Source organism: Pagrus pagrus, assembly GCF_965226575.1.
Source record: "Pagrus pagrus genome assembly, chromosome: 22".
Classification (NCBI taxonomy): Eukaryota; Metazoa; Chordata; class Actinopteri; order Spariformes; family Sparidae; genus Pagrus; species Pagrus pagrus.
Window position 1 is genome coordinate 19,412,683 of NC_140204.1, and position 26,728 is coordinate 19,439,410.

The 26,728-nt window shown below is 40.2% G+C and overlaps 1 protein-coding gene across 9 annotated transcripts in view; it reads left to right on the top strand.

The window, feature by feature from the left end:
• Positions 1-26,728, top strand: part of nrxn2b (neurexin 2b) — a 665,374-nt gene that overhangs the window by 98,486 nt on the left and 540,160 nt on the right. For all 9 annotated transcript variants that reach the window (XM_084343882.1, XM_084343879.1, XM_084343880.1 and 6 more), the window contains one exon: positions 47-1,451. In XM_084343882.1, the coding sequence (XP_084200008.1) occupies positions 740-1,451 (712 nt within the window). In that variant the 5' untranslated portion in view covers positions 47-739. The remainder of the gene's footprint in view (positions 1-46; positions 1,452-26,728) is intronic.

Below are 26,728 nucleotides of genomic sequence, written 5' to 3' on the forward strand. Positions count from 1 at the left end.
GTTTGAACGCTATTTACAGTTGTTGCTTTTTGTGTGCTTCTTTCAGATCCCCCCCTGCCACCATAATGATGGGATCCATATCTGTGTAAGGCTTTGGTCCATAAGTTTCACGAGAAGAATGGGTTTACGCTGAAGCCATGAAAGCATTGTATGCTCCAACAGTCAGCGAGCTCTGATACCCGTCCACTCTACGGCTCCCTCTCTCTTTTGCTGATTTTATTCTGCTTGTACTCCCCTTAAAGAAAGATCGCAATCGGATAACTCTTCCCCCAAGCATTTGGCGGTGGCTCAAATTTCCTAGAAATTGCACTGAGATCTGGATTCTAGAGAAGAAGATTCTATTTTCGGTCCAGGATAGACCAATAGGCTTTTGAAGAAACGGCTGTATTCAAATTAGCATATCCCCCCCTCTTTAACTCTCCCGCTATTCCTCATTCCTTTCCTCCAAGTCCCAGAGGCACCAACTGATGGAGAGACGAAGGAGAGAGTCAGGATAAGGACAAGAATTAGAGCATTGGAGAGAAGAGGAAAAAACTGCTGATTCGCCAGGAAAATTGGAGTAGGGCCTCTGTGAGGATTACTTTACTCAGTGAGCTTTTTATTCCAGTTAAGTGACATTTAATTATTGTTGTTTAAATTGGAAAACTGTTAGCCACAGTGAAGCTAGGCTTTACTACTGTGGTTCAATAGACCTATAACGCATCAATTAGAGAAGGGGGAAAACTTGTGAACTTTGAGCATGACAAGGGGGTTAAGATTCCTTTGTTGGCCCCTGTGGCCTCTGGCCCTCTTCAGCCTGCTCACTACAGTGAAGATGCTGGAATTTGGTGGGGCGCCTGGCCAGTGGGCACGCTACGGACGCTGGGAAGCTGGATCAGTGGGCGAGCTAAGCTTCAGTCTCAAGACCAACATCAGCAAAGCCTTGGTACTCTACCTGGATGATGGTGGAAACTGTGACTTCTTGGAGCTGCTGATCGCTGGTGGGCGCCTCCAGCTGCGCTTTGCCATCCACTGTGCCGAGCCAGCCACTTTGCACATGGAGACACGGGTTAATGATGACCGCTGGCACATGGTCCTGCTCACCCGCAACTTCCGTGAGACCCTCCTGATGGTCGATGGTGAGACAAAAGTGGCTGAGGTCAAGTCCAAGAGGAAGGAGATGGCAGTTGTCAGTGACCTGTTTGTGGGTGGGATCCCACCTGATGTGCGCCTCTCTGCTCTGACGTCTAGCACAGTGAAGTATGAACCACCCTTCCAGGGTTTAATCTCCAACCTGAAGGTGGGGGAGATGCCTCCTACTTTGTTGAATAGCCAGGGCATTCAGAGTGACCTGGAGTACCTCTGCACCAAACAGAACCCGTGCTTCAATGGAGGGTTTTGCTCTATTCAGTATGGAGAAGTTCATTGTGACTGCACTCACACCCGCTTCAAGGGGAAGTACTGCAAGGAAGGTAAGGAACCATCATACTTAATCCGCTCTACCCTGATTTCATGACATTGTTCCTGTCTAATCCTCGAGACTGGCAGAGTATGGTACCCCTCAGCATGATAAAGCTAACATAAATCAGTTGATGGTGAAGATATCCTGTGTTTGCTTGGTTGCTCATTTTTTAAATTTGGCTGTGAGATGTTGGAGATTTGGCCCTTTAGGTCTTTTTTTGGTCACTTTGTAGTAGGGATTGACCAATTACTGGCCTGAATGATTATTGTATCCGATATTCAGCACTGAAATACTTAAGTACAAGTAATTTAAAATTGTACTTAAGTTATAATACTTGAGTAAATCGTAGTTAGGTACATTTCATTATTGGTTATTTCAAAATTTTGCACATGTACTATATATCGGTCTGACTATTGGTTTCAGTCTCCTTGATTACTAAGAATTGGTATTTAGCGTCCCTGAAAAACCATATTGATCAGTCCCTACTTAGAAGCAATTCATTCTCCTAAGCGGGCAGTGCTTTAAAGAGGTGCTGGTTTGTAGCATGAGTTGTACAGTTCTGATGTGTATAAATTATTCTAAAATAGCCTCATCTTGACCTTACCTAAGTCTTTTGCAGAGGAGTCACAAGTGACTCATTAATTTGATGTGAGGCAGTAGGATTACTGTGCTCTAGTAGGGTATAATAGTTGATGTGTAGACCCAGAGAAGGCTAGGAGAAAGAAGGTTGAGGTGCTTTCTGAAAAGGCTACTTACGGCAAGCATTTTGCAGTTTTCAGTCTTTTGTCCAAACAGTCTCTAAGAAGTTTCTTTGCTTTATAGATAGAGTTGGTGCAGAAAAAACGTATTCTTAGGGATTATGAGACTCATACAAGTTTTAGACATGGCACACTTTTGAATGTGACTGTGATTCAGAAAAAAAGGAAAAAAAACAATACTTAACATCAAAGGAGCTGAATGACTCAACATATTCACATTTTCTTTCTTTCGTCATTCCTTCCTTCCTTCCATCCATCCATCCATCCATCCATCCATCCATCCACCTATTGTCTCTGGCGTACACCCTGCTCTTGCCTTCATTTGCTCTTGGGATGTGCTCCTGTGCTGTCAGCTCATGTCAAACTCTGTTCTGTTTTACACCTCTGGCTCCCTTCACTGACACATCCCATTTCCATATCTATGTTTCTTTCCCTCTCTTTCACATTCATCCATCTCTCTGTTTCTCTTTGTCCTGTAGCATTTCCTTCACCCGCCTCCTACCTTCTCTTCTCAAGGCTATCTGGGCTTTCCATCTCTCTTCACCTCCCTCCCCCTCTCTGTCTCTCCAGAGTTCACTCCCTTACTCCACTTATCTCTCTTTCACCTTTACCCGCTGTCAGCACTTCCGACTCTTGCCTCTCCTCCATCTGCACTTATCTCCCTCCTCTCTTTCTTTCAAACGGTCTGCATCTCCACACCTTGCTTGTGAATTATCTCATTCCCTATGCGGCCATCAGAAATCGCTTGCTCTGTCTTGATAATTTGTAATGGTGGAGAAAAGCCCTTCATCTGACATTATCTCCAGATTTTGCTGTTATAATATGTACTATTAATATTGCATCACACCCTCCATAATAATCAATAAATTTAGTAGCTCCTACCTTTTCCTATGTGATGAAATGATTTGTAATTACTGAATCTTCAAAAGGCAGATAACTACTTTGCCTGCAGTTATGTGCCAATTGTTTGAAGTCTTACATTTTTGTGGCACCCACAGATAAGCTTTGACAGCGCTGAAAAAGAAATCAACCCAAACAAATATTTTGTACAAATTCTTGTTGCTTTTCATAGATCTGAAGTAATAAGAATACAATCAGCATGCAGCCATGATTTAGATCAAAGCCCCAACACTGTTTTGATGTAGAAAGACTAGTACAGTCTTTAAGAGCTTGAGAAGCTCTATTGTTTCGTCTTTTGCTCACTAAAGAAGCCAAACAAAAGCAAAGTCCTTCATTTCTTGTGGTTGAATTACTGCTAGTTCAAGACCCTATAGCAAAGCAAATGATGTCACTGCTGGATAGCCATGTAGGTCTGTCAGTCTGTATGTCTGTCTCTTTCTTACTGTCTCTCTCATATTTCTCAGTTCCTTTAATTCTTTAAGCCTTTTTTCCCTCTTTCTGTGTGCTCTGTGTCAGATTGCTGTGTGGTTGCTGGAAGCAGATACCGCTGCCTGGCTCTTGGCTAAATTGAGAGCAGAATACCAATGCAGTGCTACAGTGACTGCAGGAAACATTTGTCCTTTTGAAATGGAGAGTGAGAGAGAGAGAGAGAGAGAGAGAGTGTAAGATAGAGGCTGAGAATTGAGATGGAGGTTAAGGAGGAGTGAAACAGAACAAGAGGAAATCGGGCTGATCAGCAGTGAGAAATGTAGAAGAGAGAAAGACAGCATGAAGATATTCATTTGCTCAGTGTTAATTTATTTTCAGAGATGTTCTTTAGTTTGAGGACCGTTAATTGGGTCATTATGGCTGACTGCCAGTGCAGCGGTGTATTTATTCCTTTTATCTAACACGTGGGTGGAAATGTAAAGGTCTCACTCTCTCCCTTTTAGTTGGTTTTAAGACACTTTAGATGTCTGTGCTAACAGACATGGATATGTCTCGCCGTGTTAGCTCTGTGGTTAAGGGGCAATGTCAAAGGAAAGCTTATTTTAAAAGGGCTGCTGCCTGCTCACTTCAGAGATGAAGAATGCAAGAATTTCATTGGAACATTTTTAATGATGAGATGTGGCACTTGCAATATATTCATGTGTCTTGTTCTAGATGATTCATGATGTGCTACTTGATCATTTAGGCATTTAACTGATGCTCTTCACAGAGATTTATAGCCTGTAGAATATGCTTCCTACAGAAAAACATTTCTAGACCATTAAAACTAATGTAGTACAAAGATCACAGTTGTGTACATTGTTTTCATAGTAATGCAATAACGATTTTATGGTCCCTCCCGAGGGCGATATCTATACAACAGTGAAAAAAAGGGTAGGTTGAGCGATGTTTTAGAAAGAAAAAAAACACTTACTGCTTGTGGTATCCACCCATGCAGATAGTTTTGGTTTATTTTCCCAGGTTTTGACATATTAGCCTACCTGTATGTTTCTACCCCAATAAAGTGGAGAAAGGAGTGAATAATTTGAAATCTGTCTACCATTAGAGGTTTTGCCAAAAAATAGTACCTATCCCTTTTCATTATTAGAAAATTAGACTCCACAGTAAATGTGTTTTGATATTGCAATTCAAAACACATTCACTGTGAAGTAAGAGATTTACCTTTTTTTTTTTGTCATTGTCTGGAATTCAAATATTTTATTTTTTTGTTAAATTACAACACTTGTCCTTCCAGAAACATCCACCTTGTTATTCTGGATAATTCAAAGACAAACCTATACACAGTTGTTATAGTTGTTATAGAGTTAATTTCCGGAGTTAGTTGTAGTTTCTGTAAACATTAAAGACATTACATGTGAGTGAGTTCCATGGGTTATCCAGAATAGCTGGAAAAAAAACTTTTTGCTAAAATATGCTGATGTTTATTTGTAAATGCAATTTGTAAATGCTGTGAGTTAAACCTAAGCAAATTGAATCAAAAAAGTCTGCATGGCTAGATAACACCAGAGGTAAGATAGAAAACATATTTTTGATTTGGTTGAACTGAGGTTTTAAGAGACATAACCTCTTAATTCAGAATAGCTGCAAAACATGCATAAAGGTGAAAAGCACTAATATTAAGAGAAAAGTAATAATGCCAATATTGAACTATCAACAAGTACTAGAAAAGTTAGTCCCAGGTCTACTTTCCAAGTAGAAACATTTCAGGATATGATAGTTAGTAATAGTTCTGTTGAAATTAGGGATGTAAATAATAGTAAGTTTATATTTTGTTGCAATATTTGTCTGACATTGATCCATCAATTCAAACATGAACATGCATCCAGTATGGCTGCCACTCAGAGCAGCAGCTCATTAGCAGATAAATTGTTTTTGTGAGAAGACAACAAAACAGCCTCATTCACATGTGGGTGGAAAAGAAGCACTGGGATGTGAATCACCAAAACAATAGCTAATAGGCTTCTGTAGAAAATAAATAAATACATAAATAAACAGATGTGATTCATGGACACCACCTTATTATACATAATTATTGGACAAGTGAATGGTACCTGTCCTTCAAAGAGAGCTAAAGAAAAGGTTTTTAATCGAGAACAGAGGCTTATTGTTAGTAGGTAAATATTTTGATACAGATCCTATTGTGGAGTTTCTTATAGATATGTTCCTGGATTAAAGATAACATTACGTCATGAAATTCAGCATAATTTCAGCATTATTCCTTGACAAAAACGAGGACAAAGAAAAACACTTTTTGAATTACAGTAATATATCACCAGTCAAAATGACATTAAATGCTGATGGACAGAATTGGCCACCCCCTGTCTGAAGCAGAGATGAAAAGAGCCAAACTTTAACCATGTGATCTTAACCACATTGTGTTGCATTAATGTCAGAGAATGAACATTCAACTAGCACTCTTTCACTGCCTGAAGTGCAGTTTAGACAAAAGATTAAAATAGAAGCTTTTGGCCACAAAGTTCCAATATAATACAAAAATATTGTCTTTTCTGACTACTGGTGAATGTCAGTCCTGAAATGGAATCAGCAAAATAAGAATATTGAATAAGGCAGCTCAGGTTTTGAAATTTAAGGAGGTTGTGCCATCTTTTTTTGTATCCCACAGCTTCCTTTGTAGAGTCTGTGTCTCCTGTTGCGTTAATTTGAATAACAGTGATCTCACTTAGCTGTCAGCACCCTTCATTCATGTCTGGCACTGACAGGCTCATTTACACTAATATTGTATTGGTGTTGTGGAAGGTTGTTCAGGCAGGATAGAGGTTTAAGGTGACATCATGCAGTCATCCTGATTTTTTTTTATTTAACTCTGATTATCTATCTATCTATCTATCTATCTATCTATCTATCTATCTATCTATCTATCTATCTATCTATCTGCATACACACGCACATAAGCACACACAAGCACACACACACACACAAGCACGCACACAAACTCACTCACTCACTCACTCACTCACACACTACATGTATGTGCTTAATGTATGCACGCGTATGTGCACCGTCCATGCCATAATTGGAGATTGTGTCCCCATTAGGTTGCATTTTGAAGTAGTTATAGGCAGGCCTTTTTCCATTAGGGGTTGTAATTAAAGCCTCTATGCGCCTCTGTGGCCCATTGTTTTTATAATTGATGCTGACCCTGGCTTTGTTCTCTGTCGACCCCTGAACGCTAGTGCAGGGCAAGGCGGCCACAAGCTCTCAAGTCAGGATAATTAGAGGTTAAATTAATCTGTAGAAATGACTGCTGTGATATTAATACATTGATTTACACAACAAACTGTGAACGGTCTTTCAGGTTGCGGTGAGGCTGGATTTGCACCTGATTTTAAAGCTATTTGTCTTGTTGTGTTTTTCTTTTTTTAAATTGCTATTAAGGCTCCATATGCAGCCGACTTGACAGATTGAAGCTGTTAGAAATGGTTCATGCACAGTAGCCAATCACTTCATTAAAATTCATTGAATATAACAAATGAATTGAGCTAAAGAGACATTGCATAAATGTTTCCTCAGAAGAATTTTTTTTTCTTAGGAGAAGCTTTACTTAAGAATAAAACTGTGCCTAAAATGAGCATGTATTGAATTTATTGATCTCTGATGCCATTTCACAATATCAATTTATAAATGCACTGGACAGTGAATTTAATTACTCTCACATTGATTTTAGGAGGTCAGCTGCTACGAGTTTCCAATATGATTGAGAATTATTCAGTTAAGTAACTGAATGTTCTACAAGGAGTTTGTAACTGGTTATGAAAAATAATAATGATGCCTCCAAATGACCTACATAAGCAAACATGACCATCTGTAAGAAGATTTGCTATTTTATATAAATGTATTCTTAATGCCTGCCATCCCTCCGAATCTGGTAGCTTTAGTCTACATGTAGCCTAGCGGTATGAATGGTATTAAAAGTTTACACTTTATTTAGTTTATTAAAAGTTTAAAATTTTCACCATCATTATATCAAAGTTGATGATCTTACATAACCACAGATGTATACACAACCTAATTTCTATGCATCCTGCAAATCAAGTATTTTGAAGAAGAAAAAAAAAAAAGAAAGAACTAGAAGGGTACTCATTAGAGGGAATACCTCTGCCAAGTCCCAGGAGCCTAATCCAAGATCAAACTTGATAGTCCTGTATCACACCAAATTCTTTTTACACCCTTAACGGCTTAACCATAATTTAAGCTTTTTTTTTTTATTATTATTTTTTAACATTTTTTATTTAGTTAATGCATTTTACCTGGAAAAAATTTATATAAATGCTGAAAGATGCCCTATCTTGCTATGTTAAATAAGTTTTTGTTATCCTACTGACAAACCACCAACCGACGAATAGACGTGTGAAAACACAACCTCCTTGGTGGAGGTAAAATTAGTGAAATTAAAATAAAATAAAGATAAAAATAAGTAGAATAAAGTTGCATCTTTCTTTCACTGACTTTGTGAATGACACAAGGGGGTGGTACTCACACTGCTTTTATCCACAGAGGCTGCTAGAATCAACAAAAATTAAAAGTAAAAACTAACTTAACACTAGACATAAAAGTCTGTGTTCCACTGCCTCCTCTAGTTAAACCATAAACCCAGCTTCACTGATGTGTGTCCAAAATGTGCTCTGTTGTAAGCCATGACCTGACTAGGTCCAGGAGTAGACCTGCACATCATTGCATTGAGGTGAGAAGTTAAATCACTTGAAGTCAATGAAGACAAGATTGTTTTTTTAATTCGAAAGGCTTGTCTACACACTAGCCTTCAGCTATGTTTTTTACCCTTCTATCTCACATGCCTCTGATGAAACAGATTCTTTTTACTACAATCTATACACGTGTATTTTTACATTTTCATTTTATGTGTGAAAATACAGTGATTGAGCCCTGCAAAAATGCAGTGACCTAATAATAACCAGGTGTTTGTGAAATGGGCATAACCTTTTACAGATATATCAGTATTATTAATATTTATTCACTGTCCATTGTCCATTGTTGTCTTCATTGGAAAATCTTAAAATTAAGGTTTAAAAGTTCATTTTTGTAGTAAAGCTACATTATATTAATCACACTTTTGGGAGATCAGCAGTCAACTATGGTTTACATTTGAAAAGTAATCTCTCCTTACTTAATCATTTATATAGCTTAGGAGTTAAGGAATTTAGTCATCTTTTTTGTAGATAGGGTTATGGGTAGGAAATGATACCTGGCAGTGTCACAGAAAATTGGATGTTATCTGCCCACATTTTCTGCCTGTTCTGGCAGTGGAATAAACACTTTATCACCATTTATGAGGAAAAAAGGTTGATGCAGCACCCCTTTTCCATTTGGCAGCTCCTTTATAGAGAAGTGTTCAAAAACAGCTGCTTAGTTCATTACTGCTCACTACTTTCCAATTCACTTTCATCATCACTTTTTATTATATATGTTGGCATAAAGCAGAAACGTGGGTCCATGGGGAGCCCTGTAGTTAACCGGCTTGCACCCTGCATGTCGGGAAAGCAGGCCCCCCCCCCCCTTAAAGAAAGACGCCATGACCTCAGGCCAGCCTCTACTGTAGCTGCAGAGTGAGAGAAAGAGAGAGAGAGTCTGCGTTCAGGGAGTAGGCATCAGCTTCAAACACACACTGTCCTTTTTATAGCCTGTGGAGATGTTTTAACACGGTCTGCCATGAACAGATGCTATTTTTCCCGACAGGCCAAAGTAATCTGGGTTTATCAGCTGTTGTAATTCATGAACGATAAGGCCTCAACACCTATGAACTTGGCATTTTATAACTGTAGCTCTACAACTTTTTCAGCTAATGCCTTGAACATTGTTTTTTATATTAAAATTTATTCAGATAGAAAGATGAGCTCAAATGTGATATTAGAAATAGCTTAACCTTTTTGAGCCCCTTCAAACCCACAATATTTTGTACTACAACCCCACTTGATATGATGATTGCATCACGAATGATCATGAATTGTTTAGACATTTATTTATTACATTGCACATTGCGAAACAGTGCTGTTATGGAGTACACAACCATTTTTTACTGTACACTGATCAGCCACAGCATTAAAACCATCTGTTTTTTATTGTGCATGTTCCCCTTGTGCTGTCAAAACAGCTCTGACACATCGAGGTAGAGACACAAGACTTCTGTGGTTGTCCTGTGGTGTCTGGCATTGGGACATTGACAGTGGATAATTCGGGTCCTGGGGGGTGGGGCCTCCATGGATTGGATTTGTACCTGCACCTCCCACAGACGCTTGTCAGATTGGGATCTGGGTAATTTGGGATTGGATCAATGCCTTGGGCTCTCTGTCACGTTCCTTGCATTTCTTTTGTAACATAACATTCTTTTAAGCACTTAGAAATCCAGCTGATTTCCCACAAATTTAACCTGATGATACTAAATGCTGAAGGCACGAATGATCTAAATGATACCAATATTAATGCCTTGTGGATGTTAGGATATCCTATACATAATACACTGAATATCCCAAAATTTGAGTTAAGTGATGCGGGACATTGGATTTTAGTGATAATGGTTGGGGTAGGATGTTGACAGAACGGTGCCGGGGCAAAGAGCAGAGGACATCAAGGAGAGTCATACATCATGCTGATAATTATGGTATCTCCCCACTGGCAACCACAGAGGGAGGAGGTGGAAAGAGTTAGAGTTGAGTGTGGGTAGGGAGGGGGATGGGGGCGGCTCACAGCCTGATAATTGAACTCCCAATCAACTTGTCCTGTTTACATAAATAAGTATAGTGCTAATGAGGGGGCTGTACCCCATAAGGCTGCCTGAAGAGGTTCCATAGATAACCTTATCAGCAATACGTGTGGCTGTGACGACAGACACTGACAGCATCGAAGCCATGTCTTTTTGCTTTCCCTAACCAACTACACTGATAAAGTCTAATAAAGCCCTCCACGCTTCAAGTCTTCATTGGATCTGATTGCAGAGATTTTGTTGGTGTTTATCAGAGCTGCTGTGTGCTGTTGGGACTTGGTGTTTGTAAAGAAGCTGTCGTTATCTCACTATCATTTTGGCTCTCTTTTTTTACTGTCTTCCTCTAGTTACCCAAGAAGAAATTTCCTTAATTTCAGTTTATGTTGGTTGGGGTAACCTACGGGCACAGATGGGAAGACTTAGGAAATATATACATATGTAAAATGTATTGTACGAAGTTTCAGTGATACAATTTTTCCCCTCGAGTCATAGCAATTATAAAAAGTTGTAAAATATTTAGTGATCTTACATAAAGAGTGTTTGTCTGCCCACAATAAATATATGAGAATAAATAAGAGAAAAATGGCAGTAAAAAATTTTAAATTATAACATTAACAAAAAGGTAATTTTTTTTTTAAATGACAGAGTATTAAAGGTGCAGTTGGTAAGTCTTATAAAAGTAACTTTTTGCCCCACCTACTGCTCCTACTGCAAATTGCCAGAATCCACCGCGACAGGACAAAAAGAAACAATCAGAGCCAGGATGGTGTCTGATGGAGTGTCTGACAGCTGTCAATCACTGCTCACGCACACACTGCGGACAGCCCCCTCCTCCTTCCTCCTCAGCTCATGCTAGCACTCGGTCAAGCTCATATCTCCGAGAGCGGCCTCAGGAGCTTAGAGAAAGTAATGGCGCAGCAACAACCATCAGCGAGGAAAAAACTACCCATACCTCCGTTACCAACAACAGCATACATGGCAAAGACGAGTAAAAAGAGGAAGCCGGAGCCACTACTCCGTAGTGCGTGTGATGTTACTGGGATGTTGCAGTCGGGCTAACGTTAGCTTGTTTCCGATGCTAGGGCTAATGTTACTGGTTGGCGTTGTTTTATTAGAAAGTAGCAGAAAATATCTTTATGGAGTGACCTGGCAGTCTTATCGGTTTTGTTTTTGTCCTCATAATTATGTGGAACTTTCTTTGCTCTCACAGCTAAATGTTGTCATACGTGGTTTACTGACCATTATTCATAACAGTTTTGGTTATAAAAAAAACATCAAAGTAACTTACTGAAATCAGTGTGTGCTGGGTTTTTATTGAATACACATTGCTGTAGATTACTTTTCATGTCGACATGATTTATTTCTGCTCGTTTGTTGGCCAGCAATGTTGACTATTCACAACAGTAATATCTAACGTCGCGTGCACGCCAGCCTCCTGGGGAGGGAGTGCGGGAGTGCAGCGGAGAGGGAGGGGGAGAGATCTGAAAGTTGTACTTGTTCAAATTTAATTAAGTCCTCGCTCTCCTCAAAGTTACCAACTGCACCTTTAAAAACAATATTGTAAACCACAAATAACTGCTAAAATAGTAGCACTCCCCTTTGTCGATCATTGTATCCAACACATTAAATATCTACTTACTTAACTCCTTTCCTTCTACCTCATCTACTTTTTGCGCACCCTTTACCCTTCGCCCACTTGGTCTTTTTTTTCTTTTGACTCTTAACTGTGTAGTCATGGCTTTTTGCCGGCTGAGCAGATCCCAAGTTCAAACGACACATGCTCCTGGGCCTCCATTCTCCGGCTGATAGATTTCCAGCTTACTCGAACAGACAGCAAGGCAAAAATCCACTATTTAGGCATGGGTGCCCAATATTCCTCAGTTCCTCACACTTTGATCAGAGGATGCTGCGCTACACGCTTATCTTACTCCCTCTTACCATGTTGTCGTCTTATGTCTTGCGCTCACGGATTTTCTTACTTCTCTGCTTTCGCTTTGTTGAGAAGGAAGGGAGACCCTAAAGTCCAAATAACATATTCTGATGCAGTCTTCTTTATTACCTAGTTTTCGTTGGATTTAAAAGACAAACAACCAGAAAAAGGAAAAAAGAATCCGGTAACAACTGCTCCAGATGAGAGACTTCCTTAAGTCTCTAATCCCCTAATTCCTGCCCTTTTTTGCAGCGTATGAATACTTTCATGCAGATTGCTTCTCCTTGCGGAAGCAAAAAGCGAGCATTAATGGGTTAGTGTGAGGTTAAGTTGCTTTACTCAAAGTAGATTCTGAATGTTAAGCACATGCAAAACATATTTATTTTGACTTGTTTGCTGCCGTGGGTTGGTAGTGTAGGATGTCGGCAGGCTGGATGAAATCAAGCGAATGGCTTCTAGGGAGGGTGTCAATCTGATGTTTCCAGTCCACCACCTTCTTCACCCTTTTCTCAGGTGAGTCTTTACTGGCTTGAAAGTCCCTGCCAGTGTGATCGGCTGTCACATGCAATTAAAGCTTGCTCTCCACCCCTGCTGTCACTCTACAAGTGGAAAAGTGAGCGAGAGGTCTGGCTCACACGTCTCTGCCACATGTCACTTGCTATCCGTCCCCATTACGGTTTGAGCCATAGGAGAAACAGAAGGCCCAAAACAAAATAAACAAACCAAGAAAAATACTGTCTCTGTGAAGCTTTGTAACAGTATTAATTCTTTATTGTATTAGATACATGCTGTGTGTGTGTGTGTGTGTGTGTGTGTGTGGGTGCGGGTGCGGGTGTGTCACTTCAGCATCACTATGTTATACACACATTATGTACAGCTTTTATAGATTAGAAAATTATTGATCATTTGCACACAGGATTTTTTAAAATAATAGATGAGAAAAACGATGTGCATCCCTTTGCAATGCGTGTATAACAACACGCTGCTGGAGTACATTAGACAGCCTTTCTAATGCAACAACAAAGCAAATCAATACGTGATCCTCAGATGGCTCGTTTTTACTGTGTTGGCTATGCAGCATCAGTACTCACATCAATGGCTTTAAATTTCATATACATAGATTTTTGAGTGTCCGGTGCAAAGCTTCATGCAATTAGGCTTGATTTTTTTTTTTTAACTTTCTGACTATTTGTGTACACTGTTAATTAACAGACTGGCAGTTGTTATCAGTCGGCTGGTGTTATCAGCCAAGCAGTCATACGTGTTTCTTTCAATATTTGCTTCTGCTTCTTGCCATTTGTGAGCTAACTGAAACCTTACCGTTAAGAGAAATTTTTGCTCATGCAACTTTGACATTAAAGTAATTTTGGACCGTAGATTTTCATTTTTTTCTGTGTGTTTGCTCTATTCTAAGTGTGCATTTTTGTACTGGACTGTATGCTTTCACCTCACATTAAGATATTGTTCCTGATATGTTGATGCTGCGTCAGATTGGCTGGTTGTTACAGACCCTGTCTCTTTCATTCAACTCACTGAAAGTTGGATTTGAAAGGCTTGGTTTTAGAGAGAGAGAGAGAAACATGGTACCAAACTGTGTGACAATAGCTGTCACCTGTCATCAGTGGGAAAAATAACACACACACACACACACACACACACACACACACACACACACACACACACACACACACACACACACACACACACAAGCCTCCCACCCCCCAACTTCTAGCTGCATACTGTGATTCTTGGTCTACCAGTTTTGCTCTGTAACACGAACCTGCTAGTGAAAATTATGTGTCTGATTGTGACTGTAGTGTGACTGAAAAGAGATCCTTGCAAATCCATGCATCAGGTGACTCCCTGTGGCCCTCACCTGGACAACTTGTTTGTGCATTAAGTCATAAACAAGATGCATAGAGGCAGGGAAGAAAGGTAAGGGGAAACAAACAGCGGGGTGGAAAAAGCCGTGAAAGCATGGAGGAGTGTTTGGAGCTCTGTGAGTCTCAGAAGACATTGTTGTCAACACAGACTGTGGGAAAACCCCCACTATTCCACAGTACTGCTTCTTGGGATTCCCTTCAATCAAACACCTGCTAGATGAGCTTCAGTAGAGGACTGTAATCCCCCTCCCTTCGCCAGCTGATGCCCCCTGTTACCGTTTTATGACAGTATTGATATGTAGAGTAGAGACGGTTCTGATACTTCCTGCCGTGTCCTGTTGTCCAGACTGAGTGTATGACCTGATCAATTGTTGATGCAGGTGCAAAGTACCTTGCACAAAACTGTGGGACTAAAAGTTTGACTTTGGACAATACCTTAGGAAGCTAAGGTGCCATCACTGTTGATATCTGCAGAAACAGGGTGGCATTCATTATTACTTTATAGATCTCCTGTGGTACAAGCTCGTTCTATGATATTTATATATTTATTTAGCCTTCCAAACAGACAGGACCACCTATGGAGTTAATACAGCGCCGGCGACACAAAATTACTCGGAAATGAGGTCTGATTGCTGATGTGCCTGCTGCTGTAATGCCGTCACTCAAGTTGCAAGCTGTTTGCGCTTGTGGCTCATCAGAGCTCTCCCGCCTCGCTGCTGAGTGAGACTTGACAACATCGAGGATAAAACTTTGTCTTTATTTATTTATTTTTATACTACTTTAAATTTGCTCGAACGTTTTTTAATGAAATAACTAGGCTTTTCGAAGAGCTGTGGTAATCTGACACAATCTGTCCAGTTCTGGAAGAGCGTGCGGAGAAAAGTGAGAGATTTGGGGCAAAATTCAACATGATTCCCTTCCTCACTGACTAAGCTATGTTTAAACTCAGCATGTTCCCTACACAGGGATATAACCTGGTGCATCAGCCTAATTCTCCTAACCGCCTAGTACCATGTTGTGCAGCATATAGGGCAGTAAGTGATAGATGTCATAGCTCTAAAAACACAAATAAGATGGCCCAATGTCTTTGAGCTTGATGGCTGAGACGAGCAAATGGTGCCAGCAATGCAAAGGTTGCAATAGAGCATGCAGAGAGTGCAGTGATGTGAAGAGAATACTTTAGCTTATTGGTGAAGAGAAAGACGCAGCGTGATATAACAATTGGCAGCGGTAGTGACAAAATCATCCAGCGCTTTAAGAATAGGCTTATGTCTTTGATGGATTGCCCAGGGTGATATTTGTCAGGGAAAATGGAACAGCTTCAGGGGCACACTGTGAGTGCTGGGGGGCAGCACAAAGTGATGCCAGCCTGTAGATCGTGTGTCAGCATTAGAATTTCAATTGGGGGACATGTGGGGAGTGTGGGTCTCAGTTTGTGCAAGGCCTCAGTGGTAAGGCTTTCAGCATGGCTTCTCTGTGTCTCGCAGGCGGGCTGACAGATGGTATGGAAATATCCACAAAAAATGAACACCAAAGAGAGGTACAACAGGATTGACTCGCTTTGTGTGTGTGTGGGTGTGTGTGAACTGAAGACGTTTCACCTTTTCTCCTCTGTACATCCAGTTCCCTCACTGACATAACCAATGTTCTACAACACAGGCTTGGACCTTAATGACTGATGTTTTCAGTTTAATCAGCATCAATATGATGGTACGATAATGGCATGCAAGATAACAGACTTTATTTTCACATTCCGAAATGATTATTGTAATTATTCAATCTCTCCATGCTTTTGGAGCAGTCGTCACAACATAGCACTGCATTTATTCGCAGCCATCCGTCCCAGCAAAGGGACTTGATCACACATTTCCATAAACACACAAACACATTGACACACATCCTCTAGTGTCACTGCTCACAAACCAAGCAGGGAAGGTAAATATTGACTCATAGTCTTCTCATTAAAGGCCCTTTTGACTATCAGAGCCTGAAAAGGACATATAGTACACTTATTGCAAATGGTAGAATGCCAGGGGCAGTTTTTGCTTGCGATAATGGTCACCCTTTATCTTATCCTCTTTCCCCTGTGAAGGCCTATTGCCAAGCGATAACTTAGACTGAAGGGTGGAATCAGATTAGAGGACTGGTCATCCCGGATGTTGGGAATTACACAATTTCACTGTAAATGTAGAAAACGTAGTTCATGTAAAAATAGGGTTAATCTTGTTATGCCAGGAGTGCATGCCAAGTTTATACAATGAGCACAGCTTCTAGTCCCAATTTCTCTGCCAGCTGTTGTCTCTGTATTCCACTAAGCCATGCATTATTTTGAATCATCTTTACAGCTCAGAGTTGGAATAAGCATAATTCCTTCCCCTAATGCTTGTTGTTTAGCCTTGGTTTAATTTAGGTTGTCCATAGCAACAAAGTCAGACAAAGTCACCAGTATCAATTGTAAATTGTGAAATATATACAAATGAGACTGCATAGTTAAAGATTTAACTCATGAATACAGAGGCGAGAACAAGAGTAAGCGGGAGCAAAGAGAGAAGGGATAAAATAATTCACAATCCCAAAGAAAATGGTTTGCTGTTCACATGTCTGATCAAGCTAAAACATACTATTACTCTATTGTCACAGGAGCTGTTCTCCCTGGCCTAACTCCAGAAGATTCGCTGACCTTTTCAGCATTTTACCACATCAGGTCTATTACAACGACAGTTCACCTCTCCCTTTTCCTTGTGAGAGGATAATACCAGCGCTCCTTTTTATTGTGATGAAAAGGCAGAGCTGGCTTTAGTGTGATTTAATTTCCTCTGCTCTTGGAGCTTCTATAGGAAGAAGTCCTGACAGTCACTTCACCTGAAAGCAATCGCCAGGAACGACCGTTGCTTTAGTGTGTGATTGAATACCAATAAATCTGACCCTCTTTATTTCTCCTCGAACAAAGAATAGTGGAGGGGTGCCAGCTTGTACTGACAAGAGAGTGGATTATCTTCCCTGGTGGACTTTTAGTTACATGATCCTGCATCGCAATGCAAAGCTTTCATCAAATATGTAGTGGAAGGGTTTGATTGAAGCTGATACTGTAATCCATATAATACTTGGAACCTTTAATATTACCTGAGCCATTCAGTATGACTGTGTTGTACTGTATGGCCAAGGATTTTCTGCTCTTCTCTTTGACTTTTCATGGCAACTGGAGGAGGTTAGAGCACTGAAATCATGATGAGTCAGAACATCTGCAGTCTTGCCTCCCACTGTAGCTCCCGGCCCGTCTATCTATTTTTATTCAGCACAATTGTTTGTGTTTTTCGTCTTTACCTCAAATTGTTGATATTGGCATTTGTATACAACAAACCTAGACACTCACCATCTGCATTTTTCTGCCCACCTGAGTTTCATAGAATAAACCATGATGCAAGCATCTCAAAATGGCTTTCTGGCTGATTTGTAAAGTAAGGGCAGATGGGGGTTAGAGTTATGTTTTATTTGTGCTGCAAATGACAAATAGGCTGTTTCGGTCCTTGTGAGAGGAAATCAATCTTGAAATGAGTAAGGCAAGATTTGTACCAAAAAGGACCGTATTCCCATGATACTTCCATGGCAATGAAACACAATAGTCACACCCACTTTGCTGGTAATGAATGATCAACCTGGTATTATGCTTTTATCCTCTCCCACTCGGGTGTTAATGTTGAACCATGACTGTATTGGCTCTTTACCAGTATGACACATTTTTTATATTAATTCAAATATAGTCTTTACTTTATTTACACACAAACACACATGCAGGGACAGATGCACAAACTTACATAAACCGGACATAGATGAGCTAGAGATAAGTCTGTTTACTCCATCGGTCTTCAGCCAGGTTACTACTGTGATCTGGCCCGGTTTTCAGTGATGTGTGTGCGGTGCTCTGTGTGTGTGTGCCGTTGCACTGCACAGGTGGCGGGCAGCAGGGACGGGAGCAGGCCAGTGAGCAGGTAGAATACCACTGAGGTGGAAATAACACAGTCTGGTCTCCTCCGCTGCTTGAAGAGGCCTGGCGTGAAATGCTGCAGGTAGTACTGACCGCACACTGTTGCTCCCCCTGCGCTGGACAAATTCTGATAGAGGTGCATCTGTGTGGCTTTGTATATCTGGGCATGACATGCATGTGCTCGCTAATATGAAGGCACAATAGAATACAATATGCAGAATGTGATTTGTAGAAAATGGGCTAAACATGAAAAATCACTGTAGTGGTCCTCTCAACAGATAATTAATGTTGAAATATAATTATTTTGCAATTAATTATTGATAAAACAGAAAATGGGCTGCTTTTTCATATTTGATCGCTGTGCCCAGGAAGCTCCATTGTTCTCATGCTTTCACCTGTTGCCACTGACCAAAGCTGGCACACATTGCCCAGCTGCTGTGTCACCCGCTTCCTGAATATCCAGGTGTCATTGCCAAAGGTGATCATGAACTCATAATTGTCCAAGAGTCCCAGCTATGTTGTAGCCTCAACCTCTGTGATTACACCAAAACTGCTAACAGTCTGATGAAGAAAGACAGCATAAGTGAGAAAATCATAAATGCTTACCAGCTGGTCAAAATCGTAAATTGTAACACCCTTTGCTTTAGGGCCTAAGCTGCTGAAACATGTACTATACGCTTGACTCTGTCTGACCTGCATACATGAGTGATCAAGCTTTTTGGAGTGTGAAAGTGGCTATGAGGCGGAGGAGGCGAATAAAGGAGACCAGTCAACTCCCGTCTGTTCTGTCTCCTCCAAAGCCCTTCTTTTGTTCTTAGGTTTTTGGCAGCAAGCCTCCAGTCCAGTCAACTTCCCCTGCAGTGATTTGTCTGTGACACATCAGTAGCTCACAGGGCCACTCAACGCTCTCATCTTAGAGAGTTTAGGAGGGAGAAGTGAGGGGAGAGCATGACTGCCAGCACTAGGTATGCTGTAATGCCTGCCTATTTTTCAAGCTATCATATCAGAGGCAATTCACATCACCAATTTTTCCAAGCAGATCTACTGAGGGACAGGCAGGCTGGCAGCCGTGCAAATAGTTCTGATAATTGCAGATTAAGTACTGGGTTAACCTCACTAGTCTGCAGAAATACTATTCAATCAAACCTTAAATTGAACTGATGTCATTTCAGTGCAAATTATGTCAATATGCAATTTAAATGTGTACATGTCCTTGTCAAATGTTGCCTTGTAAAAAAAAAAAAAACAAGAGTCAGCTAGGCGTCTAGTCGGATGCAGAGTCAGACCTTATGGAGGAATAAACACCTGGAGTCACATCTGATCAGGAGCCGTTACCGACAGGAGGGGAAATCATAAATGACCTTTTAAACTTTTATGATTAAAAAGTGGATTTATCTTCACTCCCATTTATCTACAGCAATTATCCGTTGAAGCGACCACCATTGTAAGGAGTTTATTTACTTTAATATTGACTGTCAAATGGAGCTGGAGGTGGAATGTACTTTACATCATTAACGTAAAGGGGGAAAAAAGGAGAGAGAACTGGAGCTTCTAGTAAGTGCTGATTTGAGTGATTGACCTACATTCAAATGGGCAGAAACACAAAAGCTTATGTACCGTAACTTAGTCTGGGTGTTAGGGGAAAATAAGCACTTGCACAAGTAACATGAGTAAACACAAATGATCCTGTGTTAAAACTTGCGTTGCATTGCAAGTGAGAATGTATTTAATGTTTCCCAGGCGCAAATGTTCACAGGCGAGATGTTTTCACGTTTTTTACACGTTACATTTAGTTTCGAACAACAAAGGTCTAGTTGATTTCGGACATTTTAAAGCAGAATTCTTGCATATTTTATCTTAAACTGTTGTGTCTAAGGTGTATTTCATGTTTCAAGATATGGATATTATTTTTTATGAGTGAGTTTCTGTGATGTTTTGTAGGATGATGATGTACATTTTGCGGCATTTAAAGCAGCTACAAGGAACTTCCTATCATGTTGATTCTGGCGGTTGACAAGAGCTGTGTGAGCACTGATCCCTCATTCCGTGAAGATCTTGATCTGGCTATCCTGAGCATTTGTTTTGTAGGGGAGTGAAATATAGACGCATCATATTTTAATACAATTTTTATTTTTTAAACACAGCTGTTTGCAGGATGCATTGCGGTAACGTTTTTATATGTTGCTGTGCAAGATTTACACCTGTAATATCATGATGGTGAAACAAAGGGAATTAGACAGCCTCCTTCCGTTTTTACTTTCACAATAAGAGTCCCGGATACCAGTATACATTGCTTAAATGCTTATCATGGGAATTTAAATTTACTTAGACCATTTCAGGAATAGGCCACTGAATAATATAGCTTTCAGTATGTTAGATAAAGTGGGATATACTGCAATTCATTTTCAGTTGGATGTTATTAGTATGAAAACATTGCTGTCCAGTAACAGAGTGCTTTATTTTGAAACATGTTTGAGTGAGAGAACGTCCTGTAACCCGGTGTAGTTTTAGAGACAATGCAGTCAGTGTTCGGAAATTGGCAATTGGAATCGGCCAAGAAAATTGCAATCGGTGCATCTCTAGTCTCCACTGGAAACACTGCTTCACCTGCTCCTGCATTTTGCTCAATGTCAAATTTTCTGGCTGTCATTGGTAGAAATAGTGTCATTTTGTATGACATCCTATCTGTCTCTTCTTTCTCATTCTATATGTATTATATTATCCCATGGAGCTTTCCTATTTGGTGACTCACTGACCCCCTTTCTCATGTACAAATCTGCACACTGTCCTTTTACATAACGCCCACGGGCCATTTTGCTTCCACTCTTGTGAACAAGACTGAAACAATGGCTTGGTACACCCTCCATCCCAAGTCCTTTCCTTAGTATTCCCTCCCCATGGTACAATGACTACTGTTTCATTGAGGGATGGAGAAGAGCCCATTTTTCCATTGCCACATCCAAATAAGGGAATGATGGATGTTTCAGTCCAGTCTGGTGTAGTGGGGGCTGTAGACAAGGTCAGGGTTTGGTTTGGGACGATAATGTATAAATCTCAGGCAGAAATGGATGTCCCTAATCCCAGCAAGAGCTGGAGAGCCCTTTTGGGTACAGTACTGCTACAGGCCAGAACTAATTCCCTCAAACACGTTCAGCCATTTATGCAATGCTGTGGTCAGTGTGATGCTGAGTGCATTTTACCCACAGTCAACTTCTGGTAAACACAATGCATTCCATTTAGTAATCACATTTATTTTCCAGTGCTAAACTTTCTAACTGTTTAACGCTGTCCAGCAGGCAGATCCTGTGAGGGAGAAGGAGGTAGTTGCCAAGTAAAACCTGATGAAAAATGTATGTACTCTGCAGCTGCTTTGCTTCCTTGGCTTTAGGAGAGATTTTCACGAATAGCACCTTTTACAGCCATGATTGTTCGCTGTGTTTTCTGATTATTTTGTGGTGTGTGCCGCAGTGGTTTATCTTAACACAGAGAGCCATGGTTTGAAGTTAGTGCTTTCTGCCTCTATGATCTTTCTGTCTCTGTTTTTCTGGGTTGCGGATGTGAATCATCCTGTAAACCTGTCTCAGGCTGTGTTCACGCTTAGCATTTTCAGTGGATTTGTGTGAAGTCTGAAACATTTATTTCATCAGTATGGTTCACTGGGGCAGGTCAGAACAATGCCACGCAGTAGTGTCAGATACATTCTAACATGGATGTAACCGAATAACTGCACTTACATGACTCAAAGTGCAAGACTAAGTCCTGTCACAGGAGAAAAGGTAGAATATATTCTGAACCAAGTACAAGGATGTGTGATGGCTACAAAACAACAGATGATGACATGTGATATCTGAGTTACTCATCCTTGGAAAGCTGAGCAAATCAAATTGAAGCAGGGCAAACCACAGGCTAGACATATTCTCATATCTTGCTTTTGTTTCATGTGCTCCTAACATTAATGAAGACCGCAGAAAGGTCTATCACATTTACCCCAAGCACAAAGCAATACTCAGAATAATGTTATTCCCATTTCCATAATGTTTTTAGTCAAACCTCTTGACCTTTATGACTGTATCACTTATTTTTACTGGCCTGGTTATGTATGTTTATGTGGCAGTAGTAAGTCTTGATTACAAAAGTGTAAATATTGTTTCAGAGGAGTGCTGTACACATAAAGTTATTATTACTTGATTCCCTTTGCAACAAACATGAATTATGGAATGCAAAATGGAGCTTGAAGCTGCTTGAGGTAATTTACATCAACATTGAAAAACAATAGACATTGTAATAGCTTTCGAGTTAAGATCTATCTTTTCTCCTCAGCATCTATCTTCCCTGCAATATTGGATTTCTGGCTCTCTGAGTTGAACGCAGTGGCCTACAGCAGCAGCATCGCCCACCTTACCCCCTTATTTTTGTGACATTGAGGCAATAAGATAATGGAGCCCTTGCTAGCAAAGACCAGGCTAATAAACCTCAGGGCCATACACTAGGCCACATAATGATTTTGATAGCAATAATACAGTGTATGCTAATTCAGAGAAAGGGAAGGGGGATTTGATAGTGGGTGCAAAATGTTAAATTAATTAAACGGAATAAATACAACTGTTGAATTAAGCCTCTTTGTTCACCATTTACAATGTTTTATTGGCAATAAATTAATACAGGTTTGAGTATTTTATGCTTATCTTGTTAATTTACTAGATATATACAAATATGCCCCACCTATAATACTATAGCTATTCAGTGTTGCAAGAATGATCCAGTTAGTATTTGTCATTCTTTACTACCCACCAGTAATAAAAACATTATTTTGCACATCAAACCAAGATACACATTATGGTAGATATTTTACTGATGTTGCTTATAGTTATAGTACACATGATGAGCTGTACAGGCCGTTTTTGAAGTTATATTGGATATTGAATCATTTAATGATTAATATCTTAATGTTGCACAATATATTATTCCAATATATGACCCTCATACAGTACCACAGTGCTATACAAGTTAAAGTCGGAGTAAAGTACTCTGTAACAACTATGAACTTCCAAGTCACCCTTTAAAGGGTAAAGCCCTATATTGCAATTGCGATTCGTTTTGAGAATATTTGCTTCAGTTCAATATTCACTCTGTAATAGATTTAAAACATAATAGAGGATTGCCACATTGATATACTATCAAAATATTAACTGATCTGTATTCTAATGAAAAAACGAGAACTAAAAGATATGAATCGCTGCCAACAAGTATTTATTATTTTTGCATGGAACCTATTACAATCAGTATCACACAGTTATCATAAAAGTTGTGACTTAAGTAATAATAATACAAATAAGAAAAAATGTCATTAAGAGAATACTAGGACAGTTCTGTAAACAATTTCTGTAACTGAAATGTGTCCGGCTCAGGAGCAGCATCTAAACACTGCACATTCTGCAATCAAGTTAAATAAAGTAATAATGATGTAAAATTCCACTACAAATCAAAAGTTTCACTTGGGTTTCACGTGTTGTTGTTGGTAGGCGTATACGCAGTCGCCTTGGGCCACATCTGATCGGTGAGAATGGTTGAAACACGAGGAGCACAGCCTTCTGATTGGCGAGCATGTCTGTTACACTATGAAGACAGCGTGAATTTGAAAAACCATTTACACGTCTTTAAACATGGGCCAGACTTGCATCCTGTAGCAAAATTCTGTGATTTGCCAACCGCGTTATTTGCAAACCGATTTTGATTTAATATTGATTAATCATTCAGCTCTAGAATTTAGGCAATACAAGTAAATAACATTTACATATACCTCTCTTGATCAACCCCTTGCTAGTTCACTTGCATACCTGAACCCAAAAACCATTGGCACTGCCTGGCAGACTGTAATATACACATTCATTCTGACATTCATCACTTCCTGACTGTAGGCAGCTGAACTGCTGTGGGCTCACTACCATCAACAGCTCTTGCCTCAGAGTGTGGTGGCATTTTTGGAGATCTATGAGGGTGTTTATGAGCAGCTTGAAAAGGGCATTTTGCAGATTTATGGATGACAAGGCTAAATGATCTATGGAACACATGGAGGAGGGAAAAGAGTCGTTGATGTTGATTGAAAAGACTGTTTTTGGCAGTGTGTTTTTGTTTGAATTTGAGAGGGGTGTGTCCTTCCATCCTAATCCCACGATATCATGGACCTTCCACAGTGCAATTTGACAGGGACAAGAGGAGGTGGAAGGGGTGGGGGGGATATAAATGAATAAGTAAAAAGGTCACGTCAAGCTATTTTCATAAAAGCTCATTAACTTTTATTTGCTGCAAAAGATGTCTGTGTAATTAGAATAACAGAGATTGAGCTAATGAAATTACAATAAACAGTGGTGGAGTGGAACCAAAAAATAATAACCCAGAGCTCGTGCATGTCTGAGATTTAACTGCACATTATTGACAGGTGACCTTTCATGGAGATAGGGCAGAACCCGGGTGTGGTTTACAAGGTGTGGCTTTAGTTTGTCTGTATGCATGTATGCATTCCTATGTGTATAATCTTTGTGTTCACTCAATGTTTGAGCACACAGAGTTTTCTCTTATGTGTGTGTGTGTGACAGGGTGACACAGTCACAAAGCTGCTTTCATTGCTGCATCGACCTTTACTTATTGGCCCTATCATTGTCTAGTGGTGAAGAAGTAGAACAATAAATGACAAGTTATTGAACAGGATTTCTCTGCACATCGTTCAATGAAACGAGCAATCAGAAGCTCACATTTGTCATTTATTAGCAGGTTTAATAGTGAGGGTAGCTACACTGAGCCCTGGCTCATGGAATACTGTCTAGATACTGTTCTGCTATTTCCCCTGGCCTGGAGTGCCAAGCCTACAAAGGCAAAGATAATGAAGATTTCCACCACAGCCAAAACACAACATAAACTTATTTCAGTAATTGGCACAATTTCAACCTGAGCAGAAGCTAATAAATGAAATGTACTTGGTGCTGTGTTCACGAGAAGCTGCACACTCTCCAGCTCTGCTCCCATATATTATTGACAGCGGGCAAGTATAGGTTTCACTGCATGTCGTTAGCAAGAGCACGCCATAAATGATGAATGATACCTGATGTTACATTTGTAAGAGGTGAATGAGTAAAGCTCTCTGTAAAACAGTAATCAATGCTCAGTCAATTTAATCGCCTCATTGGTCTGATGTCTGTCTTCGACCTTCAGATGGGAAGACATTCAGTTGGGCCAGTGATGCTGCGACATGCAAGCATCAGACTCTTTTCCAAATTGAAAGCATTGAGAAATCAATGAATTAGTGGAAGAAAAGAAGTTTATCATGTGGATAAGATTGGAGGGATTTGCTCCAAAGTCACATCAACACCACCCGTGTGTTGTTCCAACACCTCACCTTTCTAACCTGTGTGATACCTGGCTCGGTTCCATAGATATGAGGGAGATTTGTCAGCCTCCCTGTTTGTTCACTGCGTGTGCTGATAGCCTGGCAGCCTGTTTGTTTGTTTATTCCCTGTCTAGGTCAAAGCAGATGCCCTCGCTGTTCTTCTCTGCCTTTCCACTCTTTCACCGAGCCTCTGAATCTGAGTCTCTGAACTCAGACAGACCCTGTTGCACTGACCTTTTCAGACAGATATATATGTTCTGTAAGCTAATGTCATAACATCCAATTCTCAGATCCAATGCACGTTGTCTAAAGAAGCTGAGGGTTGTCTCTTGTGGTGGGTAGACTCATGAATCGCCTATTCTTTTGAAAAGGTGAACAAATCGCATGGGTTTGCTAAAGCAATCAAAATGTCGAAACTGCTTTAGTTTCTGTAGTTACACTTGTGTAGTAGTTTTTCTTGGCAGAATATATGGTATCATCAGGAATAAACAGTGACATGTCAAGACATTGTATGTACATTTTGATAAGTCTGCAAGTAAATAAAGTCAATGCTTTACCTTAAATGGCATGAGTCTAATTTTAAAAGAAGATGAAGCTTTCCAAGAAATTTTTAAGGGTTATGAAATATTATATTTCTTTCCCATTCCTGTAATTTTTTTCAGAGCAAAAGTTTCAAATAAACTGATGGAATAAGCTCAAAGGAATAGTTCACTCTAAAACGAAATTCAGTCATTATCGACTCACCCTCATGCTGATGAGGAGTCCGGTGTAGTTTCTTATTCCTCAAAATGCAGCTGGAGACCCGCAGGGGTACCGTCTTGCAGCAAAAATCCATATAACGGGCGTAAATGGTGTCCGAGAGGAAAAGATCCATAAAACTACACAAAAACTTTGTAATATTCCTCCATACTGCTCGTCTGCTACAATCCAAGTGTCCTGAAGTGACGACATCCAGAGTTTACTCGAAACACCGTCATTTAGTACATTTTTCTAGCCTAAACAGTCACTTTACTATATTTGCCTGGAGGCATGCTCGCGAGTCTCCCTCACAGCCGCTTGCACTACGGAAGCCGCGCCAGACGAGATCAAAAGAACTCGCGATAGATACACACCGGTATTTACATCCTGCCGTGAGCGACCGAGCGACACACAAACACAAGAGGGATCTGCCTGCACTAGTGATTTGAAACTTTCGTCGTTTCGAGTAAACTCTGGATGTCGC